The sequence below is a fragment of the Athene cunicularia genome (genome assembly GCF_003259725.1).
Source record: "Athene cunicularia isolate RWA chromosome 9 unlocalized genomic scaffold, athCun1 chr9_part1, whole genome shotgun sequence".
Classification (NCBI taxonomy): Eukaryota; Metazoa; Chordata; class Aves; order Strigiformes; family Strigidae; genus Athene; species Athene cunicularia.
In genome coordinates, this window is record NW_020799110.1 from 24548125 (window position 1) to 24569346 (window position 21222).

The following is a 21222-nucleotide window of genomic DNA, read 5'->3' on the forward strand; positions in this document are numbered from 1 at the left end:
AAAAAAAAACATGTGAGAAATGAAATTAATTTGGATGTGTCCCTTCCTGTTTAATAAGCAGTCATACAGAGAGGAACCAAAATGCTGGCTCAGGACTCCAGAGCTTACCTTCTGGGCTTTTATTCCTTAGCAATGAAGCATTTCCATGGCATCAAGCAGATGTCTGAAATAAGCATCTTTCCTAAATCAAGCTACATGTGGAAAACCTAGAATCTACGAAAGGTACGAAAAAGCTACAAGCAGGAGGAATGAGGGGGTGGGGATGAAGGAAGAAGGAGGAGGAAAAGACAGGGGGTGGAGAGTAACACTGAAGAGCAGCAGTGGTCCAGCCCCTCAGAATCTGAAAAGCATCACAGGAGCCTCTGGATAAAGACCAGCCTCAGTAGCAAGTCTAGGAGACAGAGGATTTCTGCTCAGTGATAAAACATGGTGAGTAGGATTTTTGTGATCTGCCTTATTGTTTGCTTTGGTGCAATGGCATTTCCTTTGCTCTGACACTCACAGTGACTCCGAGGGACTATTATTTTGGGAAGACTGTTCATTTTTGAAGCATTGTTTTTTACTTATTTTCATACATGTGACAAGTGTGTGCCTGTATTTATATAAATGCCCATCCTGTCTCCTTTTAAAGCAACAAATTACTGAAAACAAAGCTGACAGCATTTAACACTTTGCTGTCTGGTACCAACAGGCTGCAGGTCAGGTACACAGTGGAAATTTCTGCTCATCTGCCTTCTCCTAGAAATAGTGGTGATTCGATAGCTCCCTGTGAAGGAGTTTATGCTGCCCTTTTACACCGTGTAATTGGAACATTTCAAGCAGTTACATTTCTTTCAGCCTCAGGTATCGAAGAAAACTGAGTGAGGGGTGCAGAGGTTTTGTCAGAAGAAGGAGCCTCCTTTTGTCATGGTCTCAGCCTCCTCCCGCCCTGCTGCACACCCCAGGCGGGGCTGGGGGAAGCAGCGGGTGCTGCCGGACCCCCAGGGACCCCTCCTGTAGGCACACCACAGGACAGTATGTTGGGAGTAGAAACGTGGTTAATTTTACTATGAAAAATCCCGAGCTCCACGGAACAGTCGGCAGGGCTTAAAGGAAGGTTCAGGCTTCGCTATAGCACATTGCTAATAAGATTAAGCACTGAACTACACATCCTTTCTAGTATTCTGCTGGGGAGTGTAAGATTTTACTTTATGTGCTCAGTGGAATTAAGGTAGAAGAAAAACACACCAATGTGCTTTTTGCTGGTTCTTCATGAGAAAGCTATTGCCTGACCTAAATGTATATGCAAATAATTAGACATCCTGGATTACCCAAGAGATGCAAATGATTAAGGGGAATGATAAGATGCAGCCACTAATGATGTTGAGAAGAGCACTCCTAAGAAGAGGCATGATCTCAGTGCAGGTTTGTGTGTCACACAGGCGTCTTTAAAAAGAAACATTCTTCTGTTTCCTGAATCATGACTATCCCTGATTACATCCTCCATCCTTTCCGCCCTGTTCTTTTCTGTTTTCTAATGGAGATGAAATACTAGCAGGCTAATCAGTTTAAGTCAGAAAATGAGCCCTGCTTTAAAATCCTCTTTGGTTTTTACCATAAAACCTGTTATGTTTATTTGCTTACTAGAAACAGTGTTACAGTAACTGCAGGCAGGGTATCACCACCCTCTAGCACAGAAGCACTTTCTCGTTTTGTGATTAAAAATCAAATTAACAGAATGGAATATATGTTCGTAATTATTAGTAAGGATCTCCATTATTAACTTTCTGAGACAGACTTAAGATTTTGACTGTAAATAGTCTTATTTCAAAAATACCCCCCCACACACACTCTACTGGGAGCACCAGCTGTTCTTTATGCATTGCTAATTGATTAGATACTAAGCATTAAAAATTAGTATTGTCCACTGACTTTAAAAGTAGCTGTATCTCTCACCACCTCATGCTTGCTTGGTTTTGCACTTTAGGACTTCCAACTGCTGCCCAGCAAAAATCCTCCCAAGGTAAACTTGGCGTAGGGAGAGCCTCCTGGAGCACTCTCTTTTTCCCTTTCCCATTATACAATTTCTCAACAAATATTTAAAAAAAATTTCATCTTAAAGTGCATCCATTTTAAGCATAATACATGTCCAAATGCCCAAACTAGATATATGTTTTCAGGAAATTTATTTATGCTATCATTTCTGTTTGGAAAGCAGGGGTAACATTTTCAAAGGTAACTGATACTCAGGATCTTAAGTATGACTGATGTAAAGCTACTTGTGGAAAAAGGATTTTGGACTCACTCCAAACTTGCATCCTAAAACATAAAAGCAGTCCAAATAGAAAATTTTCCCTTCTTTTTAAATTAAAAAAACCCTAAAAGAATATGAAATATTCATCAACTCTTCCATTTAATAAAAGGAAAATGCGAGGAGGGAGGTGAAATTAAGACTCCAAGTGGCATGCAGAATTCTGCTTAGAAAGAGACAGCGAGGTGCCATCTCCACAACCTGCTAATTTTAAGAATGATCTAAATGTAAAGAAGCAGAAAGAGCACTCCTATTTCCCCTGAAAAATGACTGTATTCTGAATTTTACTTATTTCTATCTTCAAGAGAGATAATTTTATATAAATTACACATCAAACAAACAAGTAGGAGGGTCCAAGCCAAACGCCTCATTTTGGAATAAATAAACCCCAATTACATTTTTTCCTACTTAAGCAAATTAATTTTGAGCCAAACTTGCCAAAGCCAGAGAGTTCATCTAAATTTCTCTCTTTGTAATACTGTTATTTCTATCCATGCACCTCACTGAAGCTGATACTCCTACTTTCCCAGGAGGGTGATCTTCCCAGAGTTACATCCAAGAAGACTGTTATTTTAGCTACTGACACATTAAAGCACAACCTATTTTGCCTTTTCTTTCAAGATAACCTAAACAAACCTTTCTGCTGTGAGATAAGCTAGTAAGTTATAAGATAATAACTTTGACAGCAGCCCAAAACTCAAAGCAAGTCTTACCCCATTCCTCCAGAGAGGGAAAACTGTAGACAGCTCAGTCTGACAGAAAGCTCTGGGGGCCAGGGGCAGCGGCAAATGTGACCCCTCTTTTCTCCGGCCCACATGACAGAGACTATATTTGGACAGTTTGCATCCTGCCTCCGCCCATCTTCCTCCTGCTTCCTAATGAATATCTAGTCCAGCTCCACTGCACCTTCTTTGGCCTCCTTGTCTGTTGACATGGACTTAGGCAGAATTTAGGCCACCTGAATATGGCTTTTATTAACGAGAACAGTTGCCTAATTCAAGACTTGTTCAGGTCCTCATAACCCAGAACTACAAGAAATGGCTTTGACTGTCTGAAGACCAAGTCTTCTCAGCCCACAGGAATGTGTTCACTTTCCCATTCTAAAACTTTAATTTGCTTCTAGACATATCACAGACACAGTAAAACCTTCTCCGTTTTTATGAAGAGGCTGTCAGACACCCTGCACAGATAGGTATATGTTTGAGCATGAAGTATCTCTGCATTTTATGAACAATATTATCCAAATTCAGACCAAAACCTTATTTCTATCATAGTATAAGCCCCAAATTCAGATCTAATTGCCTGCTTGGACACTTGTGAAATCCTAAAAGCAAGCAGCTGGTATGATCAAGACAGCTGAAAGTACTGTTTATGGTAGATGGGAAGTCTCATCACTGCTGCACCTAAGATGATTGTAAATGACAATTAAACTGCATCCCAGTGTAAGATTCAAGGATGTCCTCTATTTAAACATGTGTTTCATAAGTAATTTCACAGTTATTAAAAAAAAAGAGGTCAAGTAACATTAATGAAGAAAACATCCAAAGTCAGTTGAAAACAGAACAACCTAGCCTTCATAGACTGACTGCTAGTTTCCACAAGTTTCTGATCTTTACAGTGATTTTTAATTGCAAACTGTATTTCATTTACAAAGGCGGAAATCAGTCCCTCATATACCCTTTATCCCGGTGGAAGAAGAGATATACTGCAAGTTCAAGAGGAGAATAATTAAAAAAGAACAGAGGCAGGCAATAGTGTAGCTGAGTGTATGGGTCAAGAAATCCCAGAGAAGTTGTACCATTTTTTAAATTCCTAGAATCATTTTTCATAGAATTTTGATTAGCCTTACATAACCACTGGAGGGTAACTTTCCCTTACAGCACATTAATCTGCTTCTAACTTCACTGTTACAGCTTCTGGGGTTAGAGATATAACTTGAGTCTCTTCAGAGAGACAAAAAAAGGTATCAAGTCCAATACAACCAAAAGTGCTAAAAGTATTAATAGATATTAATAGATATAGAAAAAGAGAGTGGCATTGCATAAATATTTCTGTTCTATATTTGGAAAGAAGCTCATTAATAATTTATATCATATGAGGATGAAGAGGAACTCATAGTATTGGAAGTTGCAAACCAGCATCTGAGATTAATATTTTAAAAAATCTTCAGACTCTGGTAGTCTGTCCTTAAAAGCCCTCCAAGAGTTGACTGAGGAGATCTTCCCTTTCTTGGTGTACATTTTTAATAACATTTTTAATGGGGAAGATTCCCAAAGCTGTGACAGCATTAAAACAGAATAAGCAGATGACACAATGAACTAGATACTAATTAGTCTGGCTTGAATCCTGGGGGAAAGTGAGAAAAAGAATATAATGGATTAAATAGAGGCATTAAACAATTATCATTAAAAGTTGGTGATTATATGTGTAGTAGATCTTTAAAAAACCCCAACAAAACAAACAACACCTAACTTTTTTTTTTTCTTCTCATCAGAGGAATCTGAAAAGGTATCATAGGCTACCATGAGTGTATCATATGTTGTTATACTACATATATTCTCAGTACAAGATGTTATTCAGGCCATTTTGGTTTCATGTTAAAATTGTTCATCTAGTCTATTAAAAAAAAAAAAAAGATAGAGCAAGTCTTGAAGTTTCTAGACCCAGTTATCAAACTGGTAGTCCATTGTGGTTTTTGTCAAGGAGAAACAATTCAGATCAAAGATTTCTTTATTCAAAATATTATCTAATGACGTCCTGAATTTGTAGCTTTACCGAGTTTCATACTTGACAATAAAATGAATCCACCTTTAAAAGCCTTTTTAATACATCTGCAGAAAAACTTCTCGAGTATGCAATTTCCTACAAAAATGACCCTTGCTTAATACTCAGAATGGGCAGAAACAGCCGTAGGACTTCAGAGAGTCCTACATAACATTTTTATAACACTAACATTTGCCATGTCACAGACCTCTAAGGAACTTCTCAGCAGCAGGACTTCCCACAGGGACACAGTACTTACTTCTACAATTACAAAGGACTGAGCTGTCAGACGCTTTATATTCTGGATATTAATAATTGGTCTTGCGTCAGCTGTTTCTAATAGTTTTCACAACTCTGCTGGATTTCTGTGCACTGAATTTCTTCTCAATCACACCTTGCTTTTCAGAAGAGGAATGTAATCATGTCCCAGTGACCTATTTCTAAATATGCAAAACAAGTTTCCTGCAGCATCAGTGAACTCCAGATACCTGACAGTGTAGTAAAATGTTTACTGCCTTTCATTGAGAATTCTCTGCAGTACTCACATGCGGCCCCAAAAGCAAATAAATGTGCCAACATCTCAGGCATACTGATAGGTGCCCATCTATCATCACCCACCTTGTTTTCCATAGCATCCATAGTCTTGATGTCAAATATTCACACTTTACTGTTTTCTACCTTCTGTCACTGACCTACATTTAGTTGCAAATAGTGCTTAATCACCTGCTGGTTTGCAGCTTCTATGAGAAACAGGCTGTCACTGACCTGCCTGCTGGAGAAGAGCTGCAAGTGACACAACTCCCAGACACACAGACCCGTATCTGGTGAGGTGTTGGTCAGAGTGGTGCCATTCCCAGCAAGTCCTGGCAACTGGAAAGCCCCTGGAGGCTACAGACAGCTGTTGTAGTTCAAGGTAGGCTAAAGACTGCTTTACGTTGTAGTTTAAGAGCGTACAAAAGCTAGGCTTGGTGCTGAATTTAAAATCTCCCTGGCTGGCTTAGTATTGGGTGCAGGTGTGGATCCACGGATCTGATCTGAGATTGTTCTCAAGGAAGTATTGGTAATTTTTCATTTCATCAGACCTGTTAAATACTGTTTGTCATGGAGTACTAGAGATAGCACTGTGGTGGTTGTGTGTGTTGCAGTACAGTGCCTCTAAGTGGTTTTAATTATGTCTAAACAATTCAACACAAGATAGATCATTAACTGAGGTCTCACTGAGGAAAGATCCAAGCACATTCTTTCAAGAACAGGACTTGGAGATTTTGTCCTGCTTACCATCCAGTAAAAATCCCGTTTCTCTAACAGCTTTTAGGAAGTGCTTCCTTTTTCCTTGGCCTACCCTTTACCTAAATCCATTGACTTACTCAGTATTCAAGTTGATGTAAGGCAGGAAAGGATCAGATGTGTCCATGATATAACTTCTGGAAAACTGAAAGTGTCATGGCTGAAATAATTAATGACTAATTAGATGTATGAAAACATAAAGCAGATTCAATACCAAGCCATATAGGCAGAGACCAAAATTGGCATTGATACATGTAATAGAGTATTTCTAGCAATAGCTCATCAATGCACAATGAAAATTCACTGTGGCAGTGCCTCAGTTTACTACACTGGTCTTTGTAAATCAGAAACGACACTTCTGTCATAATTAACAGTGATTTCCAATGTGGCATTTTTAACTTTTCACAATAAAATTAGTAGTGCAGAAAATTATACACTATGCTCAGGAGGAAGCAAAAACAGTAATTCAGTTTCTGCATGCTTCCCAGGGTAGTACCAATGGATTTTCTATTCACAGGTAAGGATTATTTTAATATAAAGTAAGCATTGTGTCAAATGTTTGATCCATTTTGTCAGGACATTTCCCACCTTGAGCTCTTCATCCTCCTCAAAGGGACAGATTTACGAACTCCCTTGCATGTTAAAGTTCCTCAGGCATTGCTTTTCATTGATGCCTCTTCTACTTTAACAATAGGACCTCTGTCTTGTTAAAAGCCATCCCAAAGTCATAATCCAAGATCCCAAACCTCTCATTTCTGACAGACAAAATGTTCTCTGAGCCTCAGCTACCAACCTGTAATGTGTCCTGTCTTCTCCTTGCTGGTTCTTCCAGCCATTGCCAACATACCCTCGGTTTCACTTGATCTGTTTCTCACACAATGATGGAAATTTCTGGTGACAAACAAACCCAATTGTGTAATGCTTAATATCTATCCCTTTGCTCTCCAGTTGCTTTCAAAGTTTACAGGTGCTAGCCACCAGCCTCACAATATTTTTGTTCTGCTGTTTTCTTTACAGAAACAGATGTGAGCAAGCAGTATGGAGCTCAAGAGAGGAAAGACCTTCATAAAATCCAGTGTGCAACATGAGAAAGCACCACCAGTGCACACAGTGCCTACTAACAAAGACGACACAGGGAAAGACAAGAAGGCAGCTCTGGAGGGAAACCAAAGTGCAGCTGAAGTCCAGCTGGCATGTTTGGCCACACACAAGAACTACAGATTTTCTACCAGAGCAGCAAGGAATGGAGCTGGTGACAATAACCTGGAAAAATCATCTGGGTCCTCCTATAAACTTGTAAGGAAGAGTAAAACCCATGACTGTGTTACTGAGGCAGACAGAACAGAGCACTGCAGCCCCAGCAGCAGGGCTTGTGAGGAAGGTTTTTCTGGAAAGGGTAAGGGCCGACTTGTTAATAGCATCAGCTTTTCAGGGGTGTCCAGCTCCAGCAGTAAGAAAGAGTGTGTGGTCAGCCCCAGCCAGTCTGCATGCAGCAGTCAGATGATTGATTACAGGAACTTTGTGCCACAGATGCCTTTTGTACCAGCTGTTGCAAAAACCATTCCCAGGAAGAGGATCTCCCTCAAGAGATCAAAGAAAGGGCTCAGAGATATATTTCATATTAAAAAAAATAAACCAGATAGCCTCACGTTCCTGGTTGAGAAGGAAAAGAATCTATCCTCTCCAGGTTGCAAAAGTGAGTTCTCTGGGCGTCTTGCAAAGTATCTTTTCAAAACTGGAGAAACATTTGCAGCTGATTGTTTGTCACAAGACTGCTCAGACAGTGAACTGCAGTCTGACTCTTCCTATGACTGCTGCAACACCCTGTGTGAAGATGTTGCTTCACTGAAGAGCTTTGATTCCCTCACTGGCTGTGGGGAAATCTTTGCTGATGAGAGCTCTGCTCACCTGGAGCTGGAGAACAGCAAAGAAGTTCTGCTGAGACGAAGCAAGCACAAAGACAGCCCTGTCATGGGCTCTTTCCAAGGGGGTGTGGAGCAGCTGGCCTCTCCTGGCCAGAATGAGACTGTTGAATTTGCAAAGTTTTGGGACAACATCAACAAATCGGTGAGGTTGCATCAGAGTGCTCTGTTTGATAAGAAGTTACTGAAGGTACCTGGTCCTGACGTGGAAAAGGCTGGAAAAGGCCAGGCTGTTGCATCTGTGACAGACCCCCAAGTGTCACCTGATAAAGATGGTGACAATTCCAAAGAGAGCTCCACAGAAACAGGAACGCCGAAAAGCGACAACCAAGAATCCACATCCACAAGTGATGAAGGCTATTATGATTCATTCTCTCCTGGACAAGATGATGAAATGAAGGAAGCTCAGACCCCTGGGGTCCAAGGTAGATTTCCGAGAGACAGCTACAGTGGAGATGCTCTTTATGAGCTCTTCTATGACCCAAATGAAGTCAAAATAAACCCAGTCCTAGACGATGACATGTGCACATCTGAAAGCATCTCAGAACAAGCCATTGAAATCCCTTTGTCCATTTACAGCTTTCATGTTGGAGCTGAGGAGAACATGGCTTCCCAACCAGCTCTAGATATTATCAGCCAGGGTTTTTTCCACAGCACATGGAAAGGCAAAGAATGTTTGCTAAAGCTCTGCGATACTGAGCTTTCACTGACCATGGGGATAATAAACTGGCTGCGAAAACACTCGGGACTTGTTTCCTCCCCTGACTCTCTTCAGGGTCCCCAGTCACAGCCAGAAAAGTCTAATGATTCATCAATCCCACCCAGCCCTAGTCCAGAGCAGAAAGTGAGTACAGAAGCTCAGCAGGAGAAACCAAGCAAGGAAGAATCTAATATATTTAACTTACAAGTGTCTCTGGATGAAAGCAAATACGTAACTCAGGCCTCTTCAGTAAACATTGCTGAAAGAGACCACGGCCTGGACTCTTGCCCTAACACTTCTAATCTGGATTTCCAGGAAAGGGAAGGGAGTCACCACAAAGATTCATCTACAGCGCCTAGGACAGTGGAAACCACCAGAGCATCAAGTTATGCACCACCATCACAGGCTAATGGAGACAATCTGCAGGCATCTCCAACTGAGAATGAGAAGGCGACAGTTTTAGAAGGATGTGAGACATCTGGAGATAAAAATCCACTGCCTGAAAAGCTGAACAGAGAGAGTGGCTCCCTGAGCTCTGAAAATCCTTCATTAGATGATAATCATGAAGTAGAATCATGTTACTCCTACAAGACTGCTGCGACTTCACTCCTAGATCCCCCTGAGAGGGAGGACATAAATAAACCAATGTATCACTCTCTCTCGATTTCCTGTGACAAACCACTGCAGCCTCTCACTCTCAGACGCTTCCAGAGCTACATTAGCCCCACACCAACAGAGAGCAGCACTAACATAGTGCAGCTCTTAGAGCGCTGTGTAACACAAGTGGCATCATTAAAGATCAGCTATGAAAACAAGCACTTGGAAGACAAATTCATTGGGAATGAAATGAACAGTATCATTCGTAAGATGTCTCAGTACAAAAACAAGTTGTTGTTGCAAAATGAATGCAACTGCATTGCCCAAAATTCAGAATACTCCAGTATTCCTAACACAAACCAGTACAACTATGAGACAAGTTTCCAATCCAGCAGTCTGTATCATTTGAAGCAAAATGGGGAGCAAATTTGCTCAGAAGATCAGAAAAGTAGAACAAAACTCCTAGATGAGGTCACTAGAAGCAAGATAAATTTTGAATATGCCCAGCTAAATAACCAAGCGCTGTCTTATTTAAAAGACTTTGCATTTGATCTCAGTCCAAGTGACTCTTCCCCTGCTACAACTCTCAGTAGACCAACATTTTTACCTCTCTTGAACTCTGTCTGTTCAGACATACCTGCTACTTTTTCACCAGCTTCATACAGCACCACTGTCTCCCTAGCTGACTCGCTGCAGCCTAAGGAGGCCAAGCAGCTCAGCGCAGGGCCGTGGAGATACTCTGAGCCGCCCTGCAGTGGCCTGGTTGGAGGCACCGCTCTGTCCCCCCAAACAGAGGCAGCCACCCTGGACACAGCGGTGACAGGGAGGAACAACCAGTAACACCCCTGCACTGAGAAGGTGAGTGCTTATGGGAGGTCTGAAATGAAATGTAAAATAAGTAACATCTGTTCCCTTTTCACAGACGGACACTTATGGCAGGGGAGTCTGATATATACTCCAGGTTTCTCAATTTTCCATTTTCATTGTTCTTAACTTTCACTTCAGCCTGGTAATTAAGAGTAATCAGAATTTAAGTTAGACAGTTGCCCAAGCCAGGGGCCACATATAGCAGGTATTGCATTCCCTGAGTCTTACAAGTCCTATGCAAAGGTTGAAGCCCCCATCTTCCACCCAGGTGTGGTTTTCACATCAGCTGGAGCAGGGAAAATTTTTCCTTCTCCCACTCCAGCATCTGCTGTGTTTGGAACAAAAGGGTGGATATGGGTGGTGCCTGGCCACAGACTGCCAGCAGCATTCACTTCACAACCAGGCCATGAAATCCTCTTGCTACATAATGACAGCATAAAAATTATGGCCTGCTTCCCCTCTGGAGTGATAACTGGGTATTAGACAGATCCCTTTACTGGCGTCCTGATGTGTGAGCTGCTACCAGGAGGTCACAGGAGAAAGCCAGAGGTCTGCAATGTTAACTCAGAGGGCAGACCTGTCCTGCAGTTGCACACGTGGGGTACGCCCTGAAGCACAGGGGGCTAAATGTACCAAAAGGATGTTCTTCCTTCTTGCAAGCCTGAAGCCTCTCTCCAGCAGGTGCAGTTGGTCTCTGGCCAAACTGCGCTGTGGCAGAGCAAGAGCTGAAGCCAAGGCATGCTCCACGTGCAAGGCTTGACGGGCTTCTCAAATGAGGGGATAAAGGGTCTGTGCTGCACCTCAAGCTTTTGAAAATCCTTGAGCCACACTATGTAGGTCCAGAATTTGGTCTCTGACACAGGGTAAGAAACACCTCTGCTGTAAAACAGAAAGAGCCATTGTGCTGGTTTAAATTTGCCTGTCACAGAGGGCTTTATGCCAGAGCAGATCCTATCTGTACAGACTGCTCTAACTCTATGCCAACTGAGAAATCCTCTGTCCTCCAGTAGCTGAGAGGAATCTGTCATAGAAGTATCAAACTTGTGTAAATTCTCTATCATGTGCCCTGCCAAATCTGACAGATTGGCTGGACTCTGCCCAGCCCTGGCACTCTGAGAAGGAGCCTTTGAAGGTGGAAGATGGAGAGGAGGCTGCAGCAAGGGCCAGGATAGAGAATGAACAGAGGAACCCAGGGAACACAACACTTCTCTGGCTCTCCTTGCTAACAGCAGTGTGACTGCTTTCTGGTCATCTCTAAAGGCTTCCCAAGCAGCACAAACTAGAAAGGACAGTGATTCTCTCTGCATGAGGCAAAACCACCCTTACATTTTCAAGTCTTGGGAGATTCAGCTTGTTTTGCTATTTACATCTCCGTGAAAGCGCCCTTCCCCACTAACAAGTCTCCCATTGCAGGGAGTGATTATTTTTCAGGGGTCTGCATGAAGTTAAGTGCCAGAGACTGTCAGTCTTTAATATCCTTTACTAACATGTTGTCTAGTTATTACCTGTTAATCAGTGAACTAGGTCTTCCTCTAGTGAAAGAAGTGATTTTGATTTTTTTCATTTTTGTTGCAAACAGTCTTGACTAGTAAGCCACCTTCTTGTGTCATCAGATTTTTGGGAAGAACTTGCCATTAAAGGACACATCATAGTCCTTAGAACTACTTACCTCTTTTAAATTATTTCTGAAATAAAAAATTCAGTACAGGCAAGGAAAGGTTTGTGGTCATAGATACTATATGTAAGAAACCAGTGCTAGGCACAGCTTTTCAGGGTTAGAACAGCGTATCAATGTATGCATTGGCCTGATATTTTTAGTTTGTTGTGAATATTAATCCACAGGGTACTGCTAAGAATATCCCTGCCTTCGCAGGCTAGGAACACAAAGGGATGCTAATTCCGAGGAGTCACTTTCTTTCTGGTAGAAACGGAGAAAGGAGTCATAGCTGCTGTGGCTGTCAGAAGTGATAACAGACTGTATCTTTATACTGTACAAGACGTATCACAAGTAGACATTACTGGACTCGGGGCATTTTCTACTGCACTGTATCAAATGCCAGCTGCTGTATGCCACCATGTGTCAGCACCGATAACACCTGCAATGTCAGGAATGTGATGCAATTCACATGCTATCCCCTGAGTCTCAGAGAGAAGACAATTAAAGTTTTTTTCCAAAAGTGCTGGTTTTCTGATAGAGGTTTTTCTATCAAAACACTAAAACATTTAACAATAAAACAAATGGTGTTTTAAAATCTAGATGGGATTTGCATATTTATACAGTGATTGAGGAATGATCTCTTTTCAAAGAACCATTTCACTACAGTCTTTCTGTTTGTTACAATTTCTTACAGAAAAAGAATTTAGACAATAATTAAAATGGCATTTAACGTGGTTAAAAGAAATGTCTGTGGTGAGAGATATAAACACTGCCATGTGACTGAGTTTTCCTACCCAGTATCTTCTTGCCTGCCCACGTTAACAGATGGCCTACAGGTTTGCCGGAAATTTTAATTTTTTTTGAATGTGATTCAGTATCTTTGCCTTAATTACGGGGGTGGTAGTGAAAGAGAGGCAACATACAAACACGGTGTCACCTCTGAATCCATGGAGACAGACATCATCAAGAAACACTCCTACACTGAACATGACTGTGCAAACCCCAAGAGCTTATACATGAAGAATGCTCCAAGGTTCACTCTTTTAAAATGCCACACTTGGGAGCTGTGAGAGAAATGACAGATCCAGAAGTGGCTCCTGCTTTGTCCCTCCAAACAAATACTGCATAGGCAGCTCCGCTGCAGCCCCTGTTCTCCCATGGACTCCCAGGCCTGACCTTCAGGAGCTGGGAAGAAGAAGGTCAACTTTCTTGCCATTTATCATAGGGCAGAGGAAAAGCTGATATCAAAAGCCATTAAAATCTCTAGGTTTTGCCACCTCCACATATCCCAGTACGCACAGTAACAAATGAGCCCATCATCTCTGCTCTAACTAGTGTGCAGGGTTCCCCTGAGCCATGCCTGGTCTCCAAGGCTTCCCTACCCTGATGAACACAGACACACAACTTGGTGAAGAATGGTACAAGAGGTGCCAGTCCCAGCTCCTCTTCCATTTCACCCTTCCCTGACATTTTAGAGAGAAATTTGCAAATGCCTCGTATCTGAGCTCACCAGGAAACTGAACCCTAATGGTAAAGGAACCCCAGTGGCAAATGGCATCCTTACATGAGGATATAGATGTGTTACGTAGAAGGTGGAAATTACCAGTAGGAAATGCAATGAAAGGCATAATTTTTATTCTCCATACCAAAAGGCTAGGACTTAGGAAGCGAATGCAGTCCATCCCCTGAACACGGGGAGGATGCCTAGGTTTGTATATTCATCCACATAAACCAAACTGCTGAAATTTGTGCTTTTTGACTGGATGTTTTCCAGCAGAAGACCCTTCATCTTCAACAAGGCAATGCTGTCCTAGAGCAGTGCATTGGGCTATCTCTTTCTGACTGTTAAAATCTCTGGAACTGGCCACACAGACAGACAACATTGCATGTTATAGCAGCTGGACACAGGTAGAACAAAGCACTCTCTGCAAAAAAACAGCATTTCAGACCACTAAGCCATTTCTACCACTTAACATGTTTTGAACTCTGTCTTCCATTAACTGGTAGATGTGGCAGAGCAACAAAACCCATGGCTGCTCCCAATAATATGTGTACACTTCATTCAAATGCTGAACTGCTACATTATGCACCAGTCAAAGCCTTTGGATGTGTTTCAGTGATAGCACTAAAAGGAGCACATTGCAATAAGCTTGTCCTCAGGTCAGAAAAAAATAGATAACTGTCAATCAAAGAGGGGTTGCCATAATAGATGGGGCAGCTGTAGATAAAAGAAGAGAGTATGGCATACGTGATTGCTGTTATCAAGGAACTGAGATTCAGAAGCAGATAAAATACAGGCTAGACACTGCTAAGTGACAGAGGAATGTGTATCTGATCCTCACCAACTGAAGGACTGCTTGCAGTCTAGGCAATTTCTGTAATGCTTTTGATTCCCTCCTGGTTCAACTTTATTCCCTCTGTCTTAAATAAGGTTGCACTTCTCTCAGACAGATATTTCTCTATCTGCCAGGCATAAGAAGGCAGACTGCAGTATCTGAACTTGACAAAAAGAAAAAGCAGAATTGAGACTCATCTGCATATAGGCAATTGTCTGATAAACTATGGTATTATTTCTCAAAATGGCCAGAGATATACCTTAATAGGTGAAAAAAATAAAGCAGAATTGCTCTGCACACAGTGGCAAAATAGTATCGTAACACATTCAAAGCCCAGGGTAAGAAATCCATGTATCTCCATGCTCCCTCCATGGCACAGAAGGTCCTCTCTCAAGTCTCACACGATGAAATGTAAAAACAAAAAAATGCAGAGACAGCCAGCACATTTTCTACATTGGAAGTGCCTCTGGCTCTGAAACATACACCTTTATGATGTGAGTTGCCCAGATCATCTTGTACTGAACCAGATACTGAAATCTCATCTGACAGTCCACACGCGCACACAGCCACAAGCACATATACACACACGCTCCTGTTCAGACAAATGCAGCACAAAATACGAATGTACTGTTTGTCACAGATAGTACCACAGAAGCAAAGAGCAGGGAGGCAGAGGTGACAGGCCACTACCTCTGCTAATACATTTGAGCGTTAGTCACCATGTGCCCAGATACTTGAGCTAAACGCTAAATTAAACAATTTTCTCCTTCATTAAACACTGTTGCTTCTGGACTTGGCTCTGTCTCATTGTACTGTCTTCATGGGACTTTGTCATCAATGCTTACTCTACCCAAAATCAGAATTCTGTCAGGGAGAAGAAATGTTCTTGCCAGCTTATTTGCTAGAGAAAGGTTTTTCAACACAGTTATCAGCACAGATGATCTCTTAATGTCAGATGCACTATAATGTTGTTAAATGTGTTTCATTTTAAAACTGAAGAAATTGATTTGCTGCTTTATCCACTATTGCAGTAAGATGGTTTCCATGGATACAGTGTTACAGAGACTCTATTTTTCCCCTGTTGCTAACAGTACAGAAAGCTAAATTCTCATCTTCATTGCACCAGCATAAATTTGAAGCCAGGGGAATGATTCCCAGATTTAACCCTGAGAGCAGAATTTGGCTCCCAGTCTCCTTCAGCCTTGAATCTGAGATTTTCAGGGGGACGGTAATGGAAGAAAACAGAGAAGGAAAACAGTTTCTGTGGACAGCAGCATGGGCTGAGGGACAGCACATAGGAAACACACTGCCTTTTTAAGAGAAATGGGGAGAAGTCAAGGCAGAATGCAAAGAAATTGATTGCTTATTCAGAGGCTTGGCGTCTTGCCTGACACTTAACTGCAAAAATTTAAGTCAGGTTTTGGCTATAGAAGACCTTATAATTGTCTGCATGGGACTGGACCAAATACCATCCCGTTTGTTTAAACGAAGGGGTGGATCAGTAGTTACCGTTCTGAAGAAAATAAGCCTCTCTTCTGTTTTGCTGTGATGGCGAGGAAGGCATAAGGGTGGAAAGGAGGTTACAGTTACAGAGCAGGTTTCTTCATTCGAAGAGGAGAGAATGTTGCCCCATATGGAGTACAGTCATGGAGACACTGAGTGCAAAACAGATCCCCAGCTTGAGAATGCTCTGTACAAATCTGACGGCATTGATCTTCACCAGCCAGAAAGTAAAAAAGAGTAGGAGGAAGAACCTGGTAATGTCATCATTTTGGACCTCAAGTGTAAAATCTCTAGTTCTGTTTCCCTCATCAGAACATGAAGAGAAGGGCAGAACCAGACTCCTCCAGACAACACTGCATCCTACCTCTGCAAGTGGGCTGCAGTAGGTGCTTGGAAAAGGAGTGTCAGAAACAGGGCAAATGGAGAATTTTGAAACCTGAAATAACCAACCTCCTATCTTCTAGCAACCAGCATCCTCTGAGCTAGAGAGTCGTTCCTCCTGGATGTCTGAGTTTAGCGCTCCCTTTTCCAAACTCACTCAACCATATGAACTTCAAAGCCTCCTAATTTGTATTATGAACCTTTAGTTTGTTCAGTGGGTGTCTTCCAGGTCTTTGCGACATCAGATCTGAGGTCTATTGTGTTGTACATCTCAGTTTTGTTTTGTACAACTTCCAAAATATTCCTTTTGAGCTTCCTCCTTTTTGACATCTATTTGTTCCCAAAATAGGTAGTCTCCCTTTTGTGGCCTGGCAACACTTGGGTGGTTACAGACATTCTTGTGATGGCATATTCAGGGCAGAAGCTATGCTTCAGTATGTAGGTCTGGGGTATCTGTGTAAACAAAGACTCATAGTCCAGGGACATAGAAAGCACAGAAATCCTCAGCACCGTAGATTATCTGCAGTTTCTTTGAAAAAAAAAAAAAAAAAAAAAAAAAAATTTTAAATATGGCTAAAATAAGAGCAAAACTTTGACCATCACAGTGAAAGGCATGAAGCACTGTTTTCAGCCAGTGCACATGAACAGCAGCACAGGGAGCCTGCACTCTTTTAAGGAAATGTCCAAAATGAACAGAGTTCTCCATCAAGTCTTACAGAAGGCTGTTCTGTTTTAAGCAAAATCTCCTTATCAGTTCTTCAAGGCTAGACTGTATATATCTGCTGTGATGAGTTTCTTATGTCATTAAAATCATGGGGACTGCATCTCACATTTTAAGGTGAGAAAGATGTTCATAGTTCTTGGACAGAAATACAGCGCAGGATAGAGAGAAGCAAAAAAGTACTGTTCGTTAGATATTTCCCATGGAGTAAGGCATTAAATCTAGCCTCTCTCTGCATGCACTGTGGCAGGCCTATTCAGGTAAAGCTTAAAAGATCTTGTGGCACTTAATGGCAGTGGCAACCAGTGATGAGAACTGCACAAATGATACTGTGATATTGCAGCCAGCAAGTTCCTATCTTTCCACAATCATCTATCCTTTCCTTTGAGGTGATTATATCATCCAAGGGAAAACTGTCAGTCTGTAGGTCACAATACAGGGAAGATTACCGGAGATCCAAGAAAAAGGAAGGTCCTCTTTGTCCTTATTTCTGATTAAATAATTCTCATTTTACAACAGAGAACAAGGTAGGAAAATGCAGATTGTATTGCCCCATCCCCTCTTTGCTAGTCTTCTCTGTGATACTTTCCTTTCCAAAACTACCTCTTTTTCCTTTCATGACAGCTTTCCTTCTAACTTGCCCCAAACAGGCTCAACTCTTTCCTCTCACATGCTGTACATTCCCTCCACTCCGTCTTGGTGACTGAACCAACCTCAAAAGCCTTTTCCCTTTCCCACATGCCTGTGAAGCAGACACCTCCTTGCAATTCTCCGCACTTCTCCGCGCCCTAAAGAGCCCTCTTCAGGTAGGCAGCCTCCCCCCCAGACTCAAAAGATCCCACTGTCCACACCTCGCTGTCTGAGTCTGAAGCAGAGAGGAACAGCTGGGGAAGGAATTTCACACAAAGGAAGCAAACCCATAATTTAGAACTGGCCCTTTGCTATCACAGGCTCCTCTCCTCCTCCCTGTTTCAATCTGAGAAAGAAATGTGCTGACTCTACTGAATCCCAACCTGCAGCATGTTATAAATGATTATGCACAAAATGAAAATGGAGTGCTCAGCACACTATGAGAGCAGGCAGGCTTGCACAGCACCCACAATGCCATGCCCTCAAAGGCCAGTCGAGCTCTGTTTAACTCCAGCAGCAGCCACAGAGCCTGAGCCTTGGGTTTTGTGCTTTGATCACATTAACAGAGGTGCAGATGGTGACTTAAGGACACGGAAATGGGAGAATCAACCTAAAATCAGGCAGGATTAAGGATTTTTGTGCCCCTCACCTAACCCCTTTGTTATATTTTTCCATCTCATGGTCAACAGAGGGGAAAAATATCCAGCCAAGGTGGCTTCTGCTCTGTGATGCACAACCAGGGAGATGTTCTATCTGACTTCAGTAAGGATGGAGAGGGGTTTATTTACAGCAGGAGGCAGCAGAAACACTGCATCAGAAATTTTCACAGCTCCAGCTTTTCAAGAGAGATTGTGCCCTCTGTTTCCAGCTGCACTTTTAGGAAGTATTTGATTGGATGTTAGCCTTAATTAACCCTGGTGCAGTTGCATTTCTGAAATAAGAGAAGGTTGTGTTTTACACAAACATCAAATGGGGCTTCTCAGTGGCAGAAAAAACATTGATGAAAAGGAGCAGCTCTCCCGTCTGTGTACTTTAAATAGAGGATGCTGCAATTTGCGGCTCTTGGAGAATTACAGGCTCCATCTCCCTTCCTCATCCATCCTGCCTTCCCCCAAACATACAGGCAACTTGGGTTTTGCTCTGAAAAAAGCACTAAGTAGACTGTTGCTATAGCAACCAAATCCCTGAAACTCCTTTATAATTAAGATGGTGGTCTAACCACCTACAAAATACATCTTGCAAAAACCCCACGTTTACAGCTTCCTGAGTAACATCTCAATGTTTTTACAGTGACTCTACCTGATCAGGCCAAGCTTGGTTAGTTAGTCTGCAAGAGCAATTAGGTATTTGGAAGCTGTTTGCTACTGAGATAGCGAAAAGATGCTGGGAAACAACAGGGTTGCAATTTAAGGCTTTTTTTTTTTTCTTTTCTCTAGATTTCTTAAAGCTTCAATCAGTAACAAGATAGTGCTTGAATCATCTCAGCTCTCAAAAGTACTCTTCAAGTATAATCTGTAAAATTTTGGAACCCCTAATGAAACATACTTACAAATGCCCTTAGCTTTTTTTCCAGAATTCAGAAACTGTTTTACTTAAAAATCACACAATAATACTAATAAATAATTTTTCTGTTAGAGAAAGGTGTTAGATTTCCCTTCAGTGTTTATTAAAGGAGATGACAACTAGACTGTATGATTGAGTGCAATCCTTGAAAGACAAATTAGGAATGGATGAGGTTAATTTAAAAATTACATTTACTGACAATTGAGGGTTGTATGATGTGAAAGATAGAAACATGAAGGCTTTATGTTATGAGATTTTATAGAGATAAACATATGGACAGACACTTAAAAGGAAGAAATCTCTCTGTTCCTCCCTTGACCTCTGAATCTTACTTATTTTATATTATTAAAGATAGTGTACCCATCAGTGTATATAGAAATTGTAATGCCCTTGACCCACAGTGGGTCAATCAAACAGCCATTAAACTCTAGAAACATAAAATGCTGGGGCAGCTTATTGTTTCCCAACTAAGACTAGTCTCTATTGCAGCATGTTTCAAATTTACGTAATTAAAGGGCATTTAGTCTTTGAAATATTAAAAAAAATTTCAAAAATTAAGCAGGCTTTTAAAAGAAGTCCAGAGACCAGGCAACTTTCGTTTAACGGAATAAAAATTAGTTTAAATATAGATTGTTCATACTTTACTTTCATTTTCCCACTTCTTGTTTACTTTCTTGGAAAAATGTATGTTTTTCTCTTTATTTTCTCAATTGTTTTACTAGCCATGTTCTAATGTTTTATACACTAGCAGTGATCTCAGAAATCCAGACTGCTGCTCTGCAGTATACTTTTAAGCCCTCCAAAAATTCTAGATTTCATGATCAGAAAAGGAAGATTCCACCTTTCTAGTCATCTTCCAATAAAAGCTTCTTTCTAGCTTGGTTCTACGCCTTATCAGTCACCACTGCCTACTGTAACACCGTTCCCATTCTGCTGTTTCTCTCTATGCCTTAACTGTGTTTTAGCAAAGCTGTATTTTTACAAGACCAAATCCTGTAGTTCATTTTCAGCCTAAAAACCAGTAAACACCATTAGGAATTTTGATTGATTTAAACTGAGAGGATACTGCTCTTAATACCTGTGGGATTTCCTAAGAAATCGATTCCACTATTGCCCATCATGTGTATGCTCATGTGACCCATGCTGCACCGTTGTCTTCTGTCTCCCCGTATCACCAGGGTAGGATTCTTCCCTGAGCTGAAACATGACCTATGTCAGGAGGTATGCTATCTTCCTTTATTTGCTAAAGAAAAAAATGAAGACATCTATAATTGCAGAAACTATTATTGGATACTAATTATTATTGGCCTAATCCTGCATAGCTGAGTAACCTCAGCTGTATTGTGGCTTCTCTACAGATAGACGATTGAACTTCCAAGTTGCCCACACTGTCAGAGAGTGCTGCAAAAAAACCCAACCAAACAAAAAACCCCAACGTTTCTCCATTTCTTTATCTAACATTATACCTTACAGTCTACCCAAAGGAATGGAAAATGAGGCAAGTCAAATACATAAATTATATAATACATAAAGTCAAGTACATAAATCACCTGGCTGGATATACACTGCAATTATTATTTTTCATCTAGAAAACATAAACATCTTTTTGCTGAAGGTCAACAGTGAATAATAAATCATTACATTCACCCTGGTTATGTCCTTCAAACTTCAGAGATAAATTTTTGCAAGATGCCGCTGATCTCCTGTAGGAGTGGTCTCTAAAACTACGTACTCCACTACTGCCACCCAGAAAAGGGCCTGGGGGATAAGGGCAGGAGACAACTGTAACAGAACAGCTGAATTACTCTTCACCTGTACTGGGAACCAAGCAAGCCAGCAATGAGCAATCACCAAAGGGGGGACGACAATCCCCTGCGAGTCAGCACCGCTTGGCTTGGGCAGGATGAACGTTGTGTACCAGATGGCCCTTTTGGCAATTCAGGAAGCCACTGATACGATTCCAAAATGGAAGTGGTGGCCAGACCTGCACTGAGCTATAGTCACA

At 41.5% G+C, this 21222-nt stretch overlaps 1 protein-coding gene across 3 annotated transcripts in view; it reads left to right on the forward strand.

The window, feature by feature from the left end:
- The first annotated feature begins 332 nt into the window (after positions 1 to 332).
- AMER3 (APC membrane recruitment protein 3) overlaps positions 333 to 21222 on the forward strand; it is a 38650-nt gene continuing 17760 nt past the window's right edge. For all 3 annotated transcript variants that reach the window (XR_003399011.1, XM_026854730.1, XM_026854731.1), the window contains exons 1-2: positions 333 to 429; positions 7358 to 10417. Coding sequence is in view for 2 of the 3 variants with exons in the window: in XM_026854730.1 (XP_026710531.1) it covers positions 7379 to 10399 (3021 nt within the window). In the remaining variant the exon portion in view is untranslated. The remainder of the gene's footprint in view (positions 430 to 7357; positions 10418 to 21222) is intronic.